The sequence below is a fragment of the Vigna angularis genome, chromosome 6 (genome assembly GCF_016808095.1).
Source record: "Vigna angularis cultivar LongXiaoDou No.4 chromosome 6, ASM1680809v1, whole genome shotgun sequence".
Taxonomy (NCBI): Eukaryota; Viridiplantae; Streptophyta; class Magnoliopsida; order Fabales; family Fabaceae; genus Vigna; species Vigna angularis.
Window position 1 is genome coordinate 18,303,501 of NC_068975.1, and position 24,069 is coordinate 18,327,569.

At 33.0% G+C, this 24,069-nt stretch overlaps 3 protein-coding genes and 1 long non-coding RNA gene across 5 annotated transcripts; 3 read left to right on the top strand and 1 right to left on the bottom strand.

The window, feature by feature from the left end:
- Positions 1 to 822, top strand: LOC108342499 (uncharacterized). Of its 2 annotated transcripts, none has more exons than XR_001833391.2 (3): positions 1 to 141; positions 499 to 566; positions 667 to 822. It is a non-coding gene; the product is annotated as an uncharacterized LOC108342499 (long non-coding RNA). The 2 variants fall into 2 exon arrangements; XR_001833392.2 differs by lacking the exon at positions 1 to 141 and adding an exon at positions 152 to 315.
- Positions 823 to 2,424: 1,602 nt separating this feature from the next.
- Positions 2,425 to 7,283, top strand: LOC108340932 (uncharacterized). The gene is made up of 6 exons (XM_017578503.2): positions 2,425 to 2,803; positions 3,483 to 3,971; positions 5,415 to 5,564; positions 5,650 to 5,778; positions 5,889 to 6,325; positions 6,414 to 7,283. Exons 1-6 carry the CDS (start codon positions 2,764 to 2,766, stop codon positions 7,017 to 7,019), a joined length of 1,851 nt encoding a protein of 616 aa, XP_017433992.1. The 5' UTR covers positions 2,425 to 2,763; the 3' UTR covers positions 7,020 to 7,283.
- Positions 7,284 to 8,257: 974 nt separating this feature from the next.
- On the bottom strand, positions 8,258 to 10,813 carry LOC108341779 (40S ribosomal protein S8). Its single transcript, XM_017579428.2, has 5 exons — positions 10,636 to 10,813; positions 10,495 to 10,567; positions 9,916 to 10,249; positions 9,050 to 9,219; positions 8,258 to 8,597 (listed from the first exon to the last, which is right to left on the bottom strand). The coding sequence occupies exons 1-5, from the start codon at positions 10,637 to 10,639 to the stop codon at positions 8,522 to 8,524; spliced, it is 657 nt and encodes a 218-aa protein (XP_017434917.1). The 5' UTR covers positions 10,640 to 10,813; the 3' UTR covers positions 8,258 to 8,521.
- Positions 10,814 to 18,472: 7,659 nt separating this feature from the next.
- On the top strand, positions 18,473 to 21,462 carry LOC108341937 (probable cytokinin riboside 5'-monophosphate phosphoribohydrolase LOGL5). Its single transcript, XM_017579624.2, has 4 exons — positions 18,473 to 18,841; positions 20,339 to 20,467; positions 20,647 to 20,831; positions 20,916 to 21,462. The coding sequence occupies exons 1-4, from the start codon at positions 18,632 to 18,634 to the stop codon at positions 21,310 to 21,312; spliced, it is 921 nt and encodes a 306-aa protein (XP_017435113.1). The 5' UTR covers positions 18,473 to 18,631; the 3' UTR covers positions 21,313 to 21,462.
- The last annotated feature ends 2,607 nt before the right edge of the window (positions 21,463 to 24,069 follow it).

The following is a 24,069-nucleotide window of genomic DNA, read 5'->3' on the forward strand; positions in this document are numbered from 1 at the left end:
ACGAAGCACTATGGTGTGTAGACAGTTCCACCATCTAATAAGACAGAAAAAATTGGCCATTTCAGTACAGTAGATCAGTGATAGAAGTGCTTATATATTACCAACAACCACAACCCAAAACGTGATTCACCACTTACACTGGTACCCAGTTAATCAGTTTTCAATAAATATAGACAAATTCCATTGCCTGTTTAAATTCTTCATACTTTTTCGTTTTTCTAAAAACACATGCTCACAATTAAACTTATGTTCTGCTTAATAAGCCTGAACATCTGATTTTCCTAGTGAAGCCATTTCCAATTCGCTTATGGTTTGGTAGAATCACGTTGCATCTGAGCTAATTCTTTGTTTCTCGTCTGTTATGATGCACTCTACATGTTTGATAAAAGGCCCTCCATATGGGGGTGGTCTGGTTGTTTCTATTTCATTTTGTTTGTTAAAAGGATTAGTTACATACACACTGTGCTAATCTTTGATTCTGTATTAACTATTATGCAGTTATAAAAGGTGCATTTTTGTTAGCAGAAATGTGGTTATACTAATTGTTTTGTGCGTGGCTTCACATGGTATAAACTTTGAAATGGTTAATTCATTTGTAGCATTAAGAGTTTAAGAGTTGGATCCTTAAAGTTTATTGTGAGTTATTGATGTTTGTTTGTTTAACAGCTGATGACGTATGTGATAGGTGGTTGAGAAAATGGTGCTGTGTTTTCCCTCAACACCCAAGAAACTTGCCATGACCATAACTTGCTTCCTCTCTGGTGCTGCATTTTTTGCTGCTGCGGGGCACCTTTCTTATGTCAATGTTGCACCCCAACAAGCTCGAACCAAAGCTCGCTCTGAATTTGTTATGGAGACGTTGAAAAAGAAGTATGGTTATACTTCCCCGTATGAGAAATTGACTCGCAGTGTTTCTCATGATAGGAGAACAGAGGTATCTACGAGAGACCATTATGCTCAGGCTCGCAATGGTCAGAAAGACATTTAGTAACCTTGGATTTAAAAAATAGCAGAAGAGATGTTCAGAAAGCTTTGGTTTTCATACTTGCTCCTTTGATCCCCTTTATTTAAGTCCTAAATCAGTGAAGAATAAAAATTGTTGTTAATGCTATCAGCAGTCCCATCTTCAATATTTATAGCAGTAGGTGAGTTTCATTATGTTTATAGTTGCACTTTGCTATGAAGTTTCTAATCTCTGCTTCCAAGATTGTTAGTTTTTCTGTGATCCTTGTCAAATTCTGAGCATATTCAAAGAGAATCAAGATAATGCAGAGTGTGTTTTAAATTGATGAGTTTCTGCAATGTTTCTAGCTATTTGCTTTGTTTTTCTTCAAATCATTTCGTGCAAACATAAACTCAAATTGGCTTCTCCCGTATATGAGATCCACTGCTTCTTATGTTTTGGTCATCTTCTCCATGAAGGATTTAACTGGTATCTTCTCTGTGAAGGGTTCCTGTCAATTATCTAAGGAAAACATAAAGTCTATATATGCTATTAAAGTAACATTGGGCTAGTAATTAATTTTAAAAGAGGGGCTTTTAGTAAAAGCCAATTTGAACCTTCTTTAAGAAGAAAATGAAAAGAAGCAGCAAAGTTAGAAATAATCTCGTAGCACAATTTAAATTATTCATCACAAATTCAAAGTATGATTCATATATTTAAAGATATTGACTAATTATCAATCTTAATTAAAATATTAAAAAATATGTATTATCATAATTTTAATTATATAAATATTTATTCTATATCGTCCATATGTTAAATACTTATTTTAAAGAACCAAAACCAAAGTTTACAACTTTTTTAATATATTTTTTTATTTTTATTTATCTAAATAAGACATCTATTTTGTTTATTTAAAATGATTACCCCCAAATCGATTTCTCACCTTACGTTAATATTTTCAACTTTTTCAGGTGAGAAATCATTGATTTTCTAAGTGATCCTCGATTGGCTTTTTCTATAATTGTTTTGATTTACTTTAAAATATTTTTAATTTTTTAAATTATTTTGGTTTTGATTAAAATTTTAAAAAAATAGATATTTAATATTATTAATTAATTAATTTAAATATTTAATTTATTAATATTTATATTTCTGAATAATTTAATTATTTTATTTTTATTTAATAAATATAAAAAACATTAATTGGCATATTTAATGAATAAAGTAAGAGATGAATTATTTGGGTAAATAAAAATAATAAAAAATATCTTAAACAAAACTCAAAATTCACATATTTGACAAACATCCTAACAAGATATTAAGAAGACATGTGCAACTTTACTCCTTTCTAGGCAAAGCATATTGTCCAATGTATGTACATATCACAGAAAAGTTGAGGTGGTGGAACTGAGAATCATCAACCAGTACTCTACTTTTTCGTGATTTTAAAAAGTTTACACAAACAAATATATTAATACTCCACAGTGAATGATATATACATAAAGAAATGTAAAAACAAGAATTCATTGTGTGAAATGACAGAACCTCTACTTGAAGTGTTCCATCTGCCCTTTCATTCTAAATGTAAAGAATAGGATTTGCAAACTGTTGCAGTTTTAGCTGAGTTAGAAAGTGATTCTAACTTTGCGTTGTCTTCAGGGAAAGCATCTCCAACTCATATATCTGAAAGTGCAGAAGGAACCTGCTTCTGCATGCTTCCATTACCTTTCTGCAGCAACTAGTAAACCCTTGAACCAAATTTCAGCTTGCCAAACTACTACAAAGTTTGACTGTTAAAAAGGCATTGAAGTTCACTCATGTCAGTTGATGATGTTAAGGCTGCTGCTAGTGAGTTCGGTATGTGATTTGCTATATATGAACATTTATGTTTCATAGTTTTCATGTTTCTAGATTTTGATACCAGTAAAATTTTTCTTCAGCATGTGTTCCTACAGTTTCACAATCACTATGTTGATAAATTAAACTGTAGCATTAGAGATAGGAAATAAAAAAAACACTTAGTCTCGATGATGCAAATACAGCGCTCTACTCATATATAATCAGACTAATGTTAGGGATAAAAAAACCAAAATTTATGACTAAAATATAGTTTGAACAAAAAAGAAAAATACCATTTTATCAAACAAATGTCAAAACTGAAGTTTAGAGAGAAAAATGTAATCTTCCCTTTTTTTTTCAATTTGATGTCTAATCTCCCTTTATTGAAAAGCTCAACTCTTCTACTTGCAAGCTTGCTTCAAACCATGATATACCCAGATGTTCTTCAAAAGCATACTTGATTCAGACGATAAGATTCATAGTTTATACATTCACAGTGAGAACAGACATAAAAACATTCTCATTAGGTTGTGTTTTGAGTAATGATGAATGACTAAGGAGTGAGTGCTACATAACTTTGCTTTTTCCAACAAATTTCAATCAATAGGAAAGAGTGTATTTACAGTGTGTATTGTTAGCATTTGTGGTGTTTTGATGCTTCCATAGGAACTCATGTTGTTGCCTTTATCATCCAAAGCTAGGGGATTTAATCACAGTTACTACCACCCGTTGCACATAGCAATACTAAAAGGAGATTGGCAATCTACAAAGGCTTTTCTTGACAATGACCCAAGTGCATGGACTGCGAAGATCACAATACTCGGTAGGACTGCACTGCATGTTGCAGCTGTAGGAGGGCAGTGGCAAATTGTTGAGAAGTTGGTGCAACATGTTCCTACAAAAGTGCTTGAAGAGTTGGACTTGATGGGTTGTACTTGCCTGCACTATGTTGCAATGGGGGAAAGCAGAAGTGCTGCCAAGGCATTGGTCACTAAAAATCCTTCTCTGACACAACTCACTGACTTTAAAGGATTCACACCACTTATCTACAGTATTACCTCTGCTAAATGCAAAGAAATGGTATGGTACTTTGTTTTGAATACTACAGATGAGAGACCTGGTTGTCCTTTCTCTGGTCCTTCTGCTGCTCAACTTGTTGCTTTGCTTACTGCTGCAGGATTTCATGGTAAACAATTTTCTTTTTTTGCATGATAGGTACCTAGAAAGTGTGACATACATATCAAAACGTAAAGCAGGATACTTATCTGGTTTCAGTGTATTTATATACAATGCAGATGCAGTGGCATATTGTAAGGAACCCAGAGAAAGTAATGAAAGGAAAAGACTAAAAGAAGCAAAAGATCAAATCCTTGCAATGTATTTCACTTTACACAATGAACAAGCCAAAGCTTTCAAGGAAAAACTGATTTCCTTTCTCACAGGGTTTACCCTGTCACAAACATCACAACTAAAAGATTGCACTCAACATCCCACAAGATAACAGTATATAGACTTTCCTAGAAAGTCTCCCTGAACAACTAACAACTCTGCTGCTCTTATCTTTAAATTTCTTCCTAACCCTCTCATTACTTCCATGCCTAACGGATATACATAAACTTTAACCAGACTCCCACATAATACTTCTCTACCACCTATATTCATCAATAAGTACATCTGGCTACAACACTTCTGCATGTTCCCTTTTTCTGTTTCACATACCAAAATAATTACACAAGTTAAATAATTTGGACTTTGATTTCTGCTTCCACCCCATCAATTGCATTAGTGTTCCCTTCTATGATGTCTACCAACCTGAACACCAATCTAGCGCTTTATAAGTTGCTTTGACTGAGAATCTGCCATCATTACTGTCCGTCCATATCACATGACTTAATTTTAAAATACTTTTCTGAATGGTATGTATATGTGTGTGTGTGTTTTCAGGATTCCTGATCCATGAGACAATGACTTAAATGATTTATATTCAAATCGTAGACCAGTTTGGTTTGAAAGTAGCGATTTCTAACAGGTTGACAGTACTAAATGATAGTGCATAGAAATTAAACTCTTGAGTAACTATGTCCTCATGAAAATATCAATTTTCATTTTGTTCTCTATTTTCAAAGTTTTTTAAAGAAAATTGTGAAAATGGCATTAAAATAAAGTTGTGACAAAAATGGTAAAAACAACAGACTTCTGTTTTCACCATTCCTTATGCAAAACTTTGAAATCAGGAATCTGTCAATTTTATAATTATTTGTGAAAACAAAACTTTTTCTTAGACTTAACAGATCCTTAAGTTTTCTTGGAATTTTCAGTGTATGTAGAATTTGCTTGAACTAATGAAGTATAGTGCCGTTCTTCAACTCTTGAATTTGCGTAATTGTAGTTTCAGGCTTTCAGCACTATACTTTTATGTATCTAGTGCACCATAAAAAGTCAGAGTAATGTACTACAAGATTACCGAACTATTCAAACATCCAAACACACTCTGCTTCATGCTTTAGAATAATCATCAATTATGCTACTTTAATAACCAAGCATATAAAGCATATTATTATCCATATGTTTGCAAATTGTACCCTGTTGTTTACATTGATAACTATTACTTTGGGTCTCCCATGTACAGATGTCACTATATATCTTCTTCAGCGCTACCCAGATTTGGCTACTCTCTCAGATTCAAAGGGAAGCATTATACTTAATGTTTTGTCAAAATTGCCTTCGGACTTTCAAAGTGGAAATAAACTTGGGTTTTGGAAAAGATGCATTTACCACTGTAACTACCCTATTTTGATATTATTCTCTTTTCTTACCAAGCTTCATTGCAATACACCTTAAACTTTCCTCTTCAACTATATTAGGTATGCCAGATGAACTTGATTTTTTACCACCGAGTCATCTGAGAGGAAATTTGAAGGATTCATTTGGGAATTCAAGCCATTACCAATCTTATTTTGGAAGTACAATATGGGATGGGATTCAGAGTATTGGTATGTTGTACTTGTCCAGCATAGCGCTATTGCACAAATCCTTAAACTCTAGTTTTCTCATTTTAATTGTTATACTTCAATTAAAACAAATTACAAAACTTCATGTGCAGTTCCTGGAATAAAGCTAGTGAGAGAGACAAAGTTGAGACACGCATCTGCTGCGAGATTGGTGGAACTCGTTTGCACACAGGTTTCAAATTTGAATGACACCGAATTCTGGCAGTCTTTTGTGAGTGCAGACATTGTTTTCAATGCCTCATCATCTGGCATAGTTGAAATTTTAAGGATCAGTTTCCAGTTTTTTCCTGATTTGGTTTGGAGTCACTTGCCAAATGAAGGATATGTAGCTCAAACTGCCATCAAGTATCGGCAAGAGAAGGTTTTTAGTCTTGTATGCAATATGCCTATAGTTTGCAAGTTTTTAATCCTGGCATTAGACGAATCACAAAACACCACATCACATCTAGCAGCAAGGTTTGCTTCTCCTCAACAGGCATCAATTTCTGGTGCAGCTTTTCAAATGCAAAAAGAGTTGCAGTGGTTTAAGGTTTTTTTTAATCTCATAACTCCCTTGTCATAAACTTTTGAAGATCAATTATACCAAAATATTGATAACACTTTATGATGTCCAACAGAAAGTGGAGCAATGGGATCACCCTCTTCATAAAGAAGTTAAAAACATAGATGGTAAAACACCTTGGCAATTGTTCAGGGAAGAGCATAAGCCCTTGCTTGAAGAAGCAAAGGTTTGGATGAAGGATACATCAAACTCTTGTATGTTGGTGGCAACTCTTATTGCCACAGTTGTCTTTGCTGCTTCTATAACTGTACCTGGAGGAAACAACCAAGACAAAGGATTTCCATTATTCTTGTCAGATAACACATTCATGGTGTTCGTTGTGTCAGATACATTAGCTTTGTTTTCCTCCATGGTTTCCCTTTTGATGTTTTTATCAATTCTAACTGCACATTATGCAGAAGAAGATTTTCTCAAGAGATTACCTGAGAGAATAATATTGGGTCTGGCTTCTTTGTTCTTTTCCATAGTAACTACAATGATAGCATTTGGTGCAGCCCTGGATTTGTTGCTAAGGGAGAGAGTGGAATGGGTGTCAATCCCAATTGCTCTTCTGGCATGTGTCCCAGTTGCTCTATTTGTGAGGCTTCAACTTCCCTTGTTCATACAAATGATCATATCAACTTATGGTTCTTCTATATATCATCGTCAAAGTCTTTGGTAAGGCTTTTGTGTTGTCCCAGCATATGAAAAATAGGACAAAGAATGGATACATAAAATCATATAGTAGTTAGTGTCAGCAGGTGATGGCTTTAGCTTTGGAATTTGTTTTTATTGAGTATAGTCCGAAGTTGGTTTTACAACAGTGAACTATAATGAAAATAGAATTTGACCAAACTGCTTTCGGAAATACTACCCAGTCTTCTAAAAACCTGTCACTAATAATCTCTCAAAAATCAATAAATTGTACTGTTAGTCCTCTTTTAGAGATGAACGCGGCGATTTCTTATTACTGATTACTGCACTACTTTGAAACAATTTTCTAAAAGCTAATAAATATTTGAAATGTTACATTATAGTAATTCGCTATGGTAGTAGTTTATTTGTTAGGAATATTGAAGTTGTTTACATTTTTTTTATTCAATCAAAATAACGATATTTTTTATACAATGCAAACTATTTCTAGTTTTATGCCATGTATAAATACATGTTACTTGTATCCTTATAAATATCTGATTAAAGAACCTATTTAGAAGTTTTATCCAAATTTATTTTAGAAGTAAAGCAGAATTTCTTTAGTCCTTTGGTACTTTCGATTTTGCTAATGGGTACTTGATCCATAACAAGTTATCCCATGAACAACAACATTACTTTTCCAAATTGTTTGAAAAATACAACTGGTAACAGATATTGCATACACCACACTGTTTGAAAAACCAGCACATCAGCTAGTAAACGTAGGCCTAAAATATGTGATCCATTCAACCAATCTAAATCCCACAACCATATTTCAAGTACGTTTATTTTTGCTACCAAAATACCAAATTAGCCCGTATTCACACTATGAACATTCAAATATCTGAATCCAACAACGTAAATAAGTGTCTTGAATCTACAAACCTATCTATCAGCATGAAATGAAAAGAATAACTATTGGATAAAAAATTCTCATTCAATACCAAAAAGCTTGACTCGTAACATATTCCGTCTCGAATGGGAAGGTAAGAAGGGAAAGAACTACTCATTTTAGGACTCATCGGACACAATTAAATTTATAAACTAAATTAAAACTGAAATTCCAAAGAGAGAGTTTAATCATTTTCTCCCTTAAATAAGCCTGCTCTAAAGGAAAATGCCCATGACTTGATTTAAAGGTTTATAATCTTTCTCATTTTGGGGCATAAAATCCGAAGATCCTTCCGCAGAACACTGACTAAGCGGAACCAATTCAACCCCCGGGGCTAGAAACAAAATTCAAAACTTTTCGACATTGTTCAGGAAAATACAAGATGAGAGAGTCAATGTACTATAAAATTGTGATGGTGGAGGTAAATAAATTTAAACAGAACTCACTCTAAGTAAAGAAATAGAAGTTCCTGGCCATGTTTACACAATAAAACATTCACTCCCCAAGAGAGTACACTTCCTAGCAAAACTAATGATCTGACTAGATAGTAAAGACCATCAAGAAATTCTGATACAAAGAGTAGGAAGATAGCCAATATCTTATGCAGCGCCCTTGCCCTTCTTCTTTTGAAGCTTCTTCATGTAAAATTCCAGCTCTTTGCCCTCTAATATATATCTGCCAAAAATTCAGAAATTAAGCACCAACAGTCAGAACAATTAATTGAAGATGATATATTGTTCACTTGACTAAACTGTCAAGCATGTGAACTTAACAAGCGGGCATCTCATTAACTGTTAATATATTATTTACGCTAGAATTGTTAATAAGAAAAGCTACTCATTTGCATCCATGTCTTGCAATTTCATTTTACCAGAGGTAACCACAACCATTTGAAGATCTCCTCAACACAGCATGATATCAAGGTGCTAACACTCGACAGACTAAATCCCTTATTTTTCGGCCCTATCAACATATTTTAAATTCTAGGTCATCATATCTATGTTCTTGCAAGTTGCAAATGGGATGATTGTTCAAGCTATGAAAAGCAATTTTAAAAATTACTCTGACCGGGAACAAGCACTAGATACATCTCGGTTAGTTAGCTCATTAAGTACCAAGTAACATACCCATCAGCACGGCCACATTGGCCAGGTCGTGATGAGATACAAGCCAAAAGGCGACCACCCCCAAATTGTTCTTCAATGTGAGAATCAAGCACCCGGGTCTGTTTCCGCTTTTCCAATTTTCTCAAGACATGGTTACTCTTCTTCACCTCCTCGGTTGCAGCTTCACCATCCTATAAAAAAAACAACTGAATGAGTGAATGATGCAAATAAACAATATGCAAATACAACATCTTTTTAAAGAAGAACAATTTTGCAGTTTGCAAAATAAAAATGATGCTCCAAAAAATTAACTATATCATGTAGCTTTAGCAATCCAGTTCCAGAACTCATTTTAGATTTTATTTTCTACAGTGAGACTTCATAACCTTGGATACTTCAGAATCAGAATTATAAAATAAGGTTTGATTACATACATTATCAGTGAAAAGTCATCGCATACGTATCCAACCAAAATTTAATATTTCAAAGTGTAATGTAACCACATGATATTTATGAAATAGATAGATGATGTCATAAGTTTATCAAATCTCATTGAACACCTATGTAAAACAGTTATACAGGGACAATGCATAAAATAACGGGAATTCGTGGACTGACAAAAAAGTGTATCATAACCGGACGAAGTGCACAATGCACACACAGATAAAACTGAGCAAATGAAACTGGACGACACAATCATGTTGAAATTGAAGAACTAAAGTCTTCACAATAAAGAAAAAGATGCAGGCTTCCAAGTTTCAACAACCAACATTGACACAGGGCTAAAGAGCACTAAATTTCATACTACAGTTCAGCTAGGAAAGCAACTAAAAGTGAAACTATATGTAAAGAACCATGTATTAGCAAACAATTCAACTAACATGTACCTCTCCTTCCTTCTTGGCAGAAGCTGCAATCTTCTTCTTGCGACCAATGTCAACGCCATAATGCTGCAGATACCACTGCTTGAAGGGCGCTGCGTCGACCTGAACAATGGCGCTCTTGACCAACGTCTGAGTCCGAACAAGCTCATTGTTGGATGCATTGTACACCACATCAAGAATCCTTGTTTTGCGAGTAACAGCCTCACTCCCCCAAGAATAGTTCCCAGTATCAAGCCTCAAAGCACGCCACTTCACATTCCCACCACGAACCCTAATCCTCCTAATTGTCTTGTTGCTTGACAGCTTTGTGTTTGCTGGCTGCCTCCCAAGTTCATACCTGAAATCAAACACACCCCCATTAAACAAAAACTAATCATTGATAAAGAAAACAGAATAACAAAAATAAAAAAGGAAACTTCTTTGGTTAAAATTAGGGTTACAGTCTTATAATCCTTTAAATACTGACTGTTCAACTCTAATTCTGATTAGATCCAAACAAATGTTAAAACAAATGCAATTGACTAATAAAAAATGCAATCAATTAATGATGAAATATAATCAGTTAGGGTTAGAAGAACTTGCTTTCTCTTCTTCCTCCAAGCTTTCTTCTTGCCACCAGTGGCACGCCTCTTGTGCATGGAATCACGAGAGATACCTACGCAAACTCACATGAATCAGCAACATCACGTTACGAGAGAGAGAAACGAAAAAATTGAAACGTACCCATTTTGTTAGAGTAGAAATGTAGTGCTGCTGCGAGCTCCGGCTAGTAACTTCACCGTTCAGAAGGGTGAGTAGAAGGAAGAAGGAAGAAGGAAGAAGGAGAAAATGAAGAAAGGTTAGGGTTAAGAACCCATTCGGCCACATTGACACTGGTGGAAATCAAAGCCCACTTTGTAATGGGTTTCATCTTCTCTCTGCACCCCTCGATTTTATTCACTAGTATTTTGATCCCTGTAGTGCGCAAGATTATTTTTTGTTTTTTATAATAATTAAAAATAAATTAAAAAGTTTAAAATATGTTATGCTAATGATAATAAATATGATTTAAAATAAAAATATTAATTTAATAACGTTCATGTTCAATAAGATACATTAATTTACGTCTCATATATCTTGAAAGGGTTAACTATATTATAAAAAAAAAATCGTAGAACCCCTCTTGAAAGACATTTGTAAGTTCATTTTCATTTCTTAAACTAAACAGATTTTATAAAGAGATGCAAAGAATGTTTTTAATAATAAGGAAATTAAATAAATAAATAATAGTGGACCTTACATTTTGCCAAACACCACCTTGAACCTTTATTGAATTACTTCTGCATACATTACTTGTACAATAAATATGGGGATAAAGGGTCTCCTTGGGGAAGGTTTTCTGATGAGAAAAAGAAAAATCAAAAATATATTATTATTATTTTAATGACTAAATGGTGAAAATTTGAATTTCATAATCAAATAATCTTCAAATTATTATCAAGCTACTCAATATATAAAAGATTGAATTATTGTTAACAAAAAAATATATTATTATGCAAAAAGATGAAGCACGTTCACTTATTTACGATGTGATAAATAATAACTTTATTTTTCAGTAAACCCTTTTATTTTATTTTTAAAACAAACACTGAAAAATATACTATATCTATAAAATGAAACTTTAAAGATTTAGAAAATAATTTAAGAATATTTGTGGTTTTAATGATGATATTTGATTATCTTATTATAAAAATTTAATTATAAAGAGGTTTTCAATAATTGAGTTTCATCTCATGATAATCATTGTTTTCTTAAAGTTTTTTAAAAAAAAATTCATTCTTTTTTCTAGTTCTTTGACTCCATTATTCATTTGGTTGATAATCAGAAATCATAATGGACTCGCAATGTTGAAGTCTACAATTTTACTTGATTTAAATTTTGATTAAAGTAAGTATTTTTTTGTCTTCTTTTTTATCTTTTAAGAAAACTTGTTGCATGTGGGATGTTATGGGCTTGCATGTTGTAAGACCCATAAAAATATATATATATATATATATATATATAGTAGTAAATTTTAGCATTTTATTAGTAATAATAATTTTAGTGGATAGAAAAATGTAAATTTTGGATATAAAATTATAGTAATTTTATAAGGAGAAGTTAAAATTTTTGATAACTTATTTAGTACTTTTTTTAAGAAAATCGAATAGTAAAAATTGAATAGTGAATAGTAAAAAGTGAATAGTAAATAGTAAATAGTAAAAAAAAATAATAAAAATAAATTTTCAGCATTAAGATTCCTTAGCATGGAAGAAATTAGTAGGTAGAAACTAGGATCAGATTTGGTGAGTAAATGATTAAAATATTATTTTTTTAAATAATATTAAAATAATAAATAATATTAAAATATTAATGAATAGTAAATTTTTTTACCTATAAATAGCCATAGGAGGGAAGAGTATTTTGCACCAAAAAAAAAAGAGGAATCAAGTGAGAGCTTGAGAAATAGAGAAGAAAGAGTTAGGGAGAAATTTTTAGTTGCAAGAAGAGTAGAGGTTCTGAAGAATTTCGGGGAAACAAATTCGGAGTAGGAGATTAAGTCTGGAATAGAGGTAAGGGGAGTTAATCCTTCTTGTATATGATTTTTATCCATGTTATGATAATGAATATGAGTTATGAGTATGTTAAAATTTTGGTAATGGTAGTTATCTATTCACTTATATAAATTTAGTTTTTATGATTATAATTTTCTTATTTTCGAGTTAGTATGGTAAAAATTTTCTTTTAATTATTTTGACCGTTGGATTTAACTAAAATTTTAATATATGAATCCTAAGACCTATTTCTTCACTTTGACCGTTTGGATTTGTAATTAGAAGTCTGTACTTAGAGAAATAAATCCTGCATGTTTGAGTAAATTAATTACCCCTGTAGATCTGTTACTTAGTCATCTCGGTAAAATATATATTATGACTCATTTGACCATTAGATCAACTTGAAAATTTTATATATGATTCCTAAGATATATTAATACACTTTGACCGATCGGATTTTTAATTGAAAGTCTATGGTTGGAGAAAATAATTTTTAAGTTTTGAAAAATCTGATGAACACTATATTTCTGTTCTTAAGTTATCATGGTAAAAATTTTATATATATTTCATTTACCGTTGGATTGAGCCCAAAATTTAGTATGTAATTCATAAGACATATTAAGTCATTTTGACCGTTCAGATTTGAAATTAAATGTCTGTGATTAGGGAAATTAGTTCCGCATTTTGAGTATAAGCAAAAACCACTTAAAATTCTGCACCTGAGTTACCTCGGTAAAACCTCAATATCTATCTAGTTAACCGTTGGATCAACCTGAAATTTTAATATGTAGTTTATAACAAATAGTGAATTATTGTGACCATTCAGATTTGAAATCGGAGTTACAGATTTATAGATATTAATTTCGTATCTTCTCAGGGATCTCAATATTGCTTAATTTCTATTTTTTTTATATCTATATTAAATTTCGGTGTTAATATTATATGCTGTTGTTTTAAATCTGTAAATAAGAAATTTGTTAAAAACTAGTTGAGGAACGCTTTGGCTAAGGAAAGATTTGGTACTTAAGTTGTCCATTGTAACGCACCTCTCTTTCCTGGAAGTTTACTCGACAAGTTTTTAACTTAAATCCTATTGAACAGATTATGTACTGTTAAATTATTGTGTAATATATCTTGTTGGAATATATTCAGTTTGTATGATTTCTAAAATATTTGGATTTTATTAGATTTGAATTTATGCATCTGAACATGATTGTGAATTATAATGATGTGATTTATGTGGAGAGTATGTGAATGTATGCGATATAGTCAATTTGTATGACTTTTGGGATGGATGGACGTGATGCATATTGGTGTATGCATTCTGATTTGGTGTTTGATGCATATTGGTGTATGCATGATGCATATTGGTGTATGCATGATGCATATTGGTGTATGCATGATGCATATTGGTGTATGCATGATGCATATTGGTGTATGCATTCTGATTTGGTGTTTGATATATATTGATGCATGCAATGTGGTTTAGTAGGTAACTCATATTTGTTTATGTAATTTGATCTGGTATAGTGAGCATAGTATGGTTTGATATCGAGGTATGTTTATTGTATTGAATTGTTAGCTCACCCTTACTTGTGTGTGCATGTGAATGCGATGATCGTATAATGCGTGATATTATACGGGAGCATATGAAGGAATGTCGTCTGAAACAATACCAATGAAGAAAGAGATCGAAGAATAAGTTAGAAGGATTCAAGTTATACTTAGGAGTTTATAGTTGAAATCTGAGTTTAAAATATGTATATCAACTGTGAATTTTTTTAAGTGTGAGATTACGGGATGTTACCGTAATTGTAAGGTTACAATATATAAATTATGAATTATCCAATGTGAGATATTTGGATGTTACATTAATGATATCAGAGCAGTTCGTCCTTAGGATGACCTCTGTGTTGTGGGTCTTCCGTGTCTTCTCTATGAAGAATTGAGTTTAAATGGTATAATTTACCATTTCCTCCAAAGCTAGATAGTAGAGTATTGTGTCTAACTACTCATGACTTTTACCATAGATGATTTTCCTTTCTTAATTCTGAGGGTTTGAGGAAAGATATTAGAATTAGTTAAAGCCTTGATAGGGAAATATAATACTAGAGTTTAAGTTTCAAAGGATGAGTGAAGATGTTGGTGTTTAGAAGTAAAATTTTTAGAAGTTCTAGAACAAAAATTAATAGATCAGATATTTTACGTTTCACAAAAAGGAGTTGAGTTCAAAGGCTAGATTTAGAGAAGCTTTGGATAAGCATGAATGTAGCAAGGTTTGAGAAATCAGTTTGGTTTAGTATATCAATAACGTTAAAAGTCAGAAGAGAAGGAAGTGTTGATGAGAAACGGAATGACATTGTGTGAGATTGGTAACATGGATTGATGTATCAGTGATGATTGAAATCTGAAGAAAGTAAATGGTGGAAGATTTGAAGAGAAAGTTCAAAAAAAAAAAGGATAGGAATACTGAAGTAGATTAAGAATAAATCAAATATTAGACGAAGAAGAGTAGATGAGAAGTTATATAAGGAATAAAGAGGATTGAGAGAAAGTTTAATAGGAGGAGAAATTTATAAGTTAAGAGGACACGAGATCTTTTATTGGAAGGATTTTAAGCTAAATGGATGATTAAAAGGAGATGGTTAGATTTTTTTAGTAAATGTATTAGAGATAAGATTTGAGAGTATGTGATTGTGGTATAAGGAGTAGTGGAGAAAATCCAGGTACGAAAATTTTGGCTTTCGACTTATGCAAATATTTGGTATTTTTATGATAGGATTAAAATGTCATGATTTATGGTTGTAAATTTTATTGATTTTGGAATATTAAAGTTAGTAGAGGTAGTGTAGGTTGAATTGATATTATTATGAACATGACAAGATAAAGAAGAAGAAGAGTTTGGAAATAGATAAAAAGGAGGGTTGCAATGTGATTAGGGAGTTTGGAATAATTAAGAAGTTGTAGGTTGTGATTGGAGAAATTTCATCAGGTATAGTTATATGGTAGTATTCAAACCTCAATAGTGATGTAAAGGATGGGTAAAGATTTATATGTCGCACCTTGATCTCTATCCAGTGATGTGTATGAGTGAACTTGTTTATACTTACTTTTAGTTCGCATAAGATAAAAATTTGAGATTTGGTTAACACTAAATATCCTTGGGATATGGTTTTGATCTCGGGGAGCACATTATAATTGAGGTTGCGTTGTGGTTGATTGCCTGATAATCTCTATAAACGAGTGGTAGGAAGTAACATGGTGGGTAAATGGTTGGGAAGGTGTACTTGCCTGAAAAAGTTCTTGAATAGAGTGGTGGGAAGGGATACTTGGCACAATGGTTTTGTGCTATGACATCTTTTGATGACCCATTAATTCTTTATATCTATGGGAGTTATTTCAAGTATTAGAGGATTAATTAGTATAACCATTAAACTATATTTTAATGTTATAGGATGGATTTAACTTATGTGGCATACGTAGTTTATTTAAATGGGTAGGTGCAGTACTGATAAGGAAGCTAGTTAGTTTTAAATTCGGCCTTATTGATATAAGTGGTTTCATAAATTATAACATTGTTGATTGAGTGATCTGCTGAGTCTTATCAAAGATACGCAGTTGTTAGGTACTGGGTTACGGATAACATTAAGTTTGTGGATTCATATTAGGTTAGGATGTGGGAAGGTATTTTGAGGACACGGTTTATATTCCTAAGATTTAGAGTTTATAAGTTAATTCTTGAAGAATGTTTTAACTTAGGCTAGTAATGGTTGCTAGAAAAATAATTAAATAAAGGTTGAGGTAATTTGGAGTATAATCTTGAAAGAAGCTTGATTATTCTAGTTTTGTTAAGTATTTCAGAAGTGTTTATCAGGTGAAGAAAATAGTGGTTCAACATTTAGTGTGAGTTAAATAAAGGATGAGGACAAGTATTTTAGGGATATCTGACCAATGCAAGTGAATGATAGATATTGTAGTCTAGAGTATGATCGAAAGGATGGTTTGGTCATGTTTCAATATGTTTTTAGAAGTTTATGGTCTTAAAGAATTGTGAGTTGATTGTTGAACATTAAGTGTAGTTAAGGGTGAAGGCAATATTACCGAGAATCAGATAAGTCCATCAAGGACGAGTGAAGGAAATGATGCATGATATTAAGTGTGGAAGGGTTCCTATGAATGTTATAAAGCATACTCAATATAGGTATTAGTTTTGGACAAGTTCTTGTTAAATGGGTATAGAAAAGAAAACATAAGGATAAATTATTTAGTAATAATGTTTTGGACTCCGTGTAATCATCAGAGTAATTAGAAATTTTACGGAAAATAGAAGTATAGGGTAAGGTGGAGCAATCTAGTAAAATTTTTGGTAAACATAAGTGGCTTTTGGAGGCGTACAATTTCTAGGAGTAGAAACTGTGTTGAGAAAATATAATGGAAAATTGTTACGGAAAAAGAACGATTCTTAGAGTTTTATATGGTCAAGGAAGTCTTAAATAAGGATCTATAAGGAGAATCACTTTCTAGTTATAGTAGGAATGAAAAGTTTTCTCGAATCTTGTGATTATAGTTTATGAGTGATCTCGGCACAAGTGAAGAAACGGACAAGCAATTTGGAGAGAGCCCCACCTATTTTCATACATCCAAGGGATTTTAAGAATTCAGGGGTTGCCAATTGTCAACTAAAGACAAAAACAAAATCCTGAAGTTAAGGGGAAAATCTAATCTAAAACCAAGAGTAGTTCATTATAGGTTAGAGTAAAAAAGTTGGAAGTTGAAAGTTTTGAGCTATAAGTGATGATTTGACATAAGTTATTACTATGAGTGGTTAGGTTACATAAATCTGGTATGGAAGTTAATGGTTGATTATTTTTGTTTTGTAGTTAGGTGATGAGATTTTAAATTAAAAGGTTTTTGTAAAAGGAGGAGATTTTGGGTCTATTATTAAGTCAATTATGACTTAGGAATCTCAGTAGGTAGAAGTCGTATGTTGATTTTAGGAGAAAACCGTTAGAGTAATATCTTCTTATTAGTAAGTTCAACCACGAGTGTGGGAGAAGCTCTTCACACGAGGAAATTTCTCTTAAGCACATCAGTCAACATTCATTTAGTTTTAATGCTACTTAACTAAGAAAGTGTGTGTTAGATCTTTCTCACATTTTAGAAGTAGATGCGACTACAAACAAAGAAGATGTCTCATTAAGAGGGCAACCCCTAAGTATAGAAAACCATCGAATAGAATGACTTAGAGGAAAGATCATCTACTTAGTCAAAGTAGTTTGGGAAAGAAGAGTAAATGAATTTACAAGGAAATTAGAAGATAAGGTGAAATAATCATAACCTTATTTTATGTCGAATTTTCGAGGACGAAAATTTTTGTTGTTGGAGAGAATGTAAGACCCATAAAAAAATATATATATATATATATATATAGTAGTAAATTTTAGCATTTTATTAGCGTTTTTCACTTAATATTGTTTTTTTTAATGTAATGAATTTTTTTGTCGAGAGAAGCTAGTGTTAATGTTCAATAAATATTAGTTAATTTTTTTTTTCTTAATATCAAAAATTTCCTTTTAATTGCCAGATATTTTTTAACCTTTAAAATTATTTTAGTTGATATTAACAAAAAAATTTATATATTAAATATTTTTTAATCAATATTAATAAGAATTATTTTATCCTATATTAATAAAGTTGGTTTTCACGCTACGTTCATTAAAGTTTTTCTACTCTCATCAATAGAACTAGTTTTAATTAGTATAAATTAAGTGGATTTTAATTAATTATTAGCACTTTGATATCTTCAAATGATATTTTTTAAATTATTCTCATTTTTTTAAAATTAATTTTCTTGGGTGGAATTTGAGGAATTAAAATAAGTTTATAATTTGAGAAAACAAAATGAGATTTACACTAAGAGAATGATTAAATAATTTTTAAGACACTCGGGAATGCATTAGACGAGGGTAATGTGATAATTTTATACATTAGTGTAAATGTAAGGGGTGAGAAAAGGAGCACCTTGTTCATTCCTGATTCCCTTTGCTGCAATGGGCATATATGATTCATGTTCCTAGTAAACTCAGACCTTACATTTTTTATGCGTGGAAGGCTTGAAAAGTTGACGCCTTTAGGAAATTCGAGGGATGAGTTTCTCAGTGGCAGCTTCGTTGGGTACTCATATTGCACTGAGAAACACTCATGAAGCAACAAGAATCAAGTGCCACTTTTTGTACAGAAGAGAAGAGAACAGTAAAATTGGTTTCAAGTTCTCAAAGCACAAGGTCGTTCAAAGAAAAATCTCTCTAAGCAAGCATGAGTTCAGTGAGTTGGATGAGAGGAAGAGCCCAGATGAGGTAGCATTTACCATGTTGTTAAAGTTAGTATCTTTTGCTTATTTGATGGGAATTGGTGAAAGTTGAAACCCTTTTGTGATATGAAAGTTTCTGTTTAATTGGGTTGCTTGGAAGAGTAGGGATTAAATCCGTGTAAGCAGTAGGGGTGACAACTGATAGCTGTGTGATGTTTTAGTTCAAAGGGTGTGTCCAGTGGTAAGGATGTGCTCAATTGAATCTATTTTTGGGAATATGTTGTTGATAATTGATAGAAGAATTGCCTGTGCTACAGTGATGGGAAGATAGGAATATTTATTCTGTTGAGTTTCCGTTTTGCTGGTGGAACTGATTTCTTTTGTAGTTGAAGTGCTTCTTCTGTTGTTGTTGTGAATGTTAAGGTCGTTGGTAGGGAAACTGGAACCCGTTAACATAAAAATGTGTAGGTTTTAGGACTAGAGTAAGGTTGCAATTTGGCTAGATTCCTTTCAGAAAGTAGTCGCAAACAAAATTTGTGAAAATGACTGGTGATTGCTGTGGTGACTCTTATGGAAGTCAGTCATGATCATTGGTGATAAACTGATAATTTTAATGAGATTTCTATTAAGTGATGATTGTTTAGAGAAATTCTTCTGCTTGTACCGGACCTAATTGTTGAAAATATTGTCATAAAGATGGTAAGATTTACTTGGATGAGATGAACCGAAGAATCCCAGCAGTTCAATTTAAATTGAATTACATTTTACCAAACAAAGAAAGATGAATTACTCTGGATCATGCTTACCTTCTTTTATTTATCCCCTTAATCTATGAAAAACGAAGTTCTAATTGAAATTTTACGTTTCTATTTGGAAAATAACTTATACCATGATCTGAATCTAGAAGGTTTTGTGTTTGCTAGTCATGTGATTCATATTTTAGTATGGTTTTAAATAATTGTTGGCTTCTAACATGTCTACTAGTCGCCTTGCTATTTTTCTGCCTTGGAGAGTATTGGTTCTTAGATTTGTTCTCAATTTTGGTACTTTTTTCTTGAACTTGGTGGATGGTGTATTGATTAATAATAAATATCATGGATAAACCAGATTAAAAGGTGTGAGCTTAAGAAATGTGAGATGCTATATATATATATATATATATATATATGATGCATAGTGTTGCATGACCTACTGTATATTCTATTTGGTCTAGATTGGGGCAATATATTTTTGGCTTAATCAGGCAGGTGTCACTCTAAGGATTTTTGGATTTAATATTTCAATCTCTGGTGCCTATAACTAGTGCAAACCCTTGATATTTGAAGCAGCTCTATGAAGCAATACCGAAATAATAGTGTGTAATGGCAGGGACCAATCGTAATTGTTACATATTTCAGTTCACTAGAAAAACACTTCACACAGTTTTTCTGTGCCGTTAATTCATCCCCTCTTGTTTAACTTCATATAAAAAAAATGTTTGTAATTCCAGTGAAACTCCAGGAAATTGATTCCTCACTCTCTTTTCTGTTTTTCAATATTACAGGTTAGAGAAGAGATTAAAAAATGTTATGAACTCATAAACAGATTAGGGAGAGGAGCTGTGTATCTGGGTTCTTCAAGGATGGGACCCAGCCATTCACATTATGTGCAGGCACAGGAGCTGGCTAAAGAGGCAAGTAAATTCTTACGATAGCTTCCTGCCTCTTTTTTCAGCATACATGCTGGTGGGTATTGTATAAGATCTCATTGAGTTGTTACCTAATAACATTGTTTCTGGTATTAACAGCGGTGATAGTGGCAAAGATTTTTACTAGTTATGATTATTTTGTTTTCATATATCCTGCTGTGCAGATAGCAAATCTTTTGGATTGCACTACTTGGTCAGGGGCTGGACCAGGGCTAATGGATGCCGTTACTCAGGGTGCTATGCTAGCAGGAAAACCGGTTGGTGGATTCAAGATAGGAAAAGAAGCTGGTGAATGGACAGCATCTAATTTTCATGCATACTTACCATCAGAAAATTACCTCACCTGCAGGTAATCCTCAACCGTTGACCAATAACTTGTTCAATTGACATGTATGTAATTGGCTGCTTGGAGTGTTCTAACGTTTGAGCTCAGGTTTTTCTCTGCAAGGAAGCATGGGCTGGTGGATGCTGTAGTGAGGAACAATTCATTTGATAAGACTGCTGTGGTTGCCCTTCCTGGTGGGATTGGTACTTTAGATGAGGTGTTTGAGATGCTGGCATTGATTCAGCTGGAACGGATTGGATCAAAGCTTCCTATTCCTTTGCTCTTGATGAACTATGATTCATTTTATTCAAAGCTGCTTGACTTTTTGGATGATTGCGAGGGTTGGGGAACAGTCTCTAAAGGAGAGGTCGCATCATTGTGGAAGGTTTGTAACAGCAACTCAGAAGCCTTGGCGTACCTAGAAGAATTCTATGGCATTTCTTCTATTGACAAAAGTAAGAATGTAACTAAATTTCATAGCACGTATGGATCACCCTCCTCATAAGATTTTTTTACTTTCCTTTTCTTGCTGAACTATTGCAATATTACCAGTTTTTTTTGTTGACATTTGATATGTGCACTTGCAAGATCTGTTTGTACATGAAAGGTATCCTATGATTTGAATAAAGTATTAAAAGGAAATAAGTTTTCTCTATTGTGGGCTTACTAGTTTTGTAATTAACGATTTTGTGAGCTTAAACTTTTGTCATTGGATGATCAAGACTTTAGTGTATAATTGAAATGCATTGAAATAATATGCAGCTTCCTTGGACGATTGGATCCCCATGGAACAAGCAATTTTGAGTAGCTTTAGTGACACTACTCCCATGTCAAAGTTGTTTCACTGAATTAATTCAGATTGGAGTCCTTTCATGAACAAATATGGGTGCTATTTTACCGTTCTTTAATTAATAATTAGAATGTTATGTCGGCATTAATCAAAATAAAGGCTTGCCTTAAAGGATTATGCATTTTATGAGACGAACCTGCAATTGTAATTGGAGAATAGTACAAACAAGAAACAAGACAGCAGAACTAGATATAAATTTTGTCCTTTCAGTTCATGTTGAGGCGGGGAGGCGCCAATAGATAACACTGAACAAAAGCTTTCTTGGATTATGAGTTATGCATATATCAGAGTGGTTAGTTAGTGGGATCAGGTAGTTTCTTGGTGGTTATTGATAACTTCTATAAATGAAACACCATTGTATTTCATTCATCCTACTTTAGTCAATCAGTGTGGTTTTTTCTAAGATTGCATTTCTCTCAAACTGTTTGACACTAGCCTATGATTTCTATCCCTCCAATCACTTATTGCATGTGCTGGTTGCTGCTTATTTGACCCTTTAATTGTAAAATAGCCCAAAAAGTGAGGCTGGTCTGCAGAAGCGTTTGGGGTATGTACATGAAGAATCCCAGAACATGTCAAATACAAAAGAGGGGAAGAGTTGGGATGTTCCAATAGGAAACCTCTTTGCTTTGGTTTTGAAGAGAAACTCTGGAGGTTTTGACATTTATCCAAAAATCACAAATTGGTATCACACCTTGTTTGAATTTTGAAAGTTTTAATAAATTTATTTAAAAGGAATCTCTTAAATAAGAAGTGTTTAAGAGTGTTTTTTAGCACTCTTTGTTAGGCATATATCTTGTTAAAATGTGCCTCTGTGTATTGGTTGGCTAATATACTGGTACTGATACGGGTTCTAGGATTTCTGGCTTCCTAGACAAACAGGTAAAATGTTCTTCTGGCCATTTAAATATTATTCTTGTATTTTTTTTTATTGCAATATCATCAATAATTCTTTGATGATCAAGATTTTTTAAGAAATTATTTTCAATAGAAATTAGAACTGAACTATTAATCTATAAGATTTTAGTAATTTTTTAAAAAAATCTTTCAACGGATGGAATAGTTATATTAGTTATACATTCCGAAATGTCGATTGCAGAACACCTAAATTTCCATTCTGAAACACACTGATGTGTATTGCAGTGCGGGACAATGCATTCAATGAGTTCAATCTATTAACAGCCATGGATTACAATCACAGTGGTAACTGCAGCATTCGATATAGCTGCTTCACATTCAGAATCAGCACCGTAATTGGCGGCGCATCCATGGCCATTCACATCCATCTTCAGTTTCGGCGAATAAACCACTATAAATCCAAGCCAAATAAAGCTTGGAAAAAAAACCTGTATATCCTCCTCTTAGAGTTAAGGACTAAACAAATAAAGCCGTTCACCAAAATAGGCACACAAGGATACTTGAAATAATAAATAATCATGCTGAAAATTAAAAGGATAAATAAAGGTAGTTGAAGTCACTGCAATTGCAGCCCCACCGGCCTTTTTTGTCCAAAATTTTCAATAACTTTCGAGGATATCAATGTATCCGCAATTTACATACTTGCAATTAAATGAATTATTTTCTTTTTGGAGAAGGCTGAGAGTGCATCGAGCAACAATGAAGACTATGGTTATTGATATATTTTGAAGGATAAGAAACACTGATTAAAAATTGGAATTACCTTTTGTTTCGGTCGCAGATGGACCCTTTCACAATTTCATGTAACACTAATAAATGCACAGTAAATGTCATCATCTACCTCTCCCCTTTGACCCATATTTATAGTTTTTGGCATGGGCCCAAGATTAATGATGTCTTAATACCGACCCAATCTTGGTCCATTACCCTTAATCTTGACTTACCTTAATCTCGCGGGATTAGTTTGTTTATTTGTCGTAGACTGGCCGTCCTTGCCAGGCGTCTCCCTTTCTTATCGTAGCGGGCATCCGATAATACAATACATTAGGCCCCCAAGCCCTAGTCACCGTAGGGGACGTTGGGCTTAAGTGGTGATAACCGGTCGTCCCTAACGATCTTCCTTTTCCAAATATAGCGTTTTGGCGAGAAAACACTTGTCGCTAGCCTACGTGGTCTATCTCTCGGGTAGTGGGAGCGTCTTGCAATCTGGACCGTTGGTCGTGGTTGATCTCAACAGCTGTGATGAGACGACAATTTTGAAATTTTTTTTCTATAAATAAGGGGGCAAGGTACTGTCATTTTTACCTTTTAATCTTCTTCATTCTATACCGTTCGATGCATTCTTTTTCTAAGGTAATTTAATAATGGCTGCTGTCAGTATTTCTTCATTTGAGGAGTCGGTGGGTAAAGGTGGCAGGGGTGTGGTATCCGACAATGCTCAATCTCCAAGTTTTATGTCTTCTTCTTTTCTCGAGGAGTCCGATTGGAGGGAGG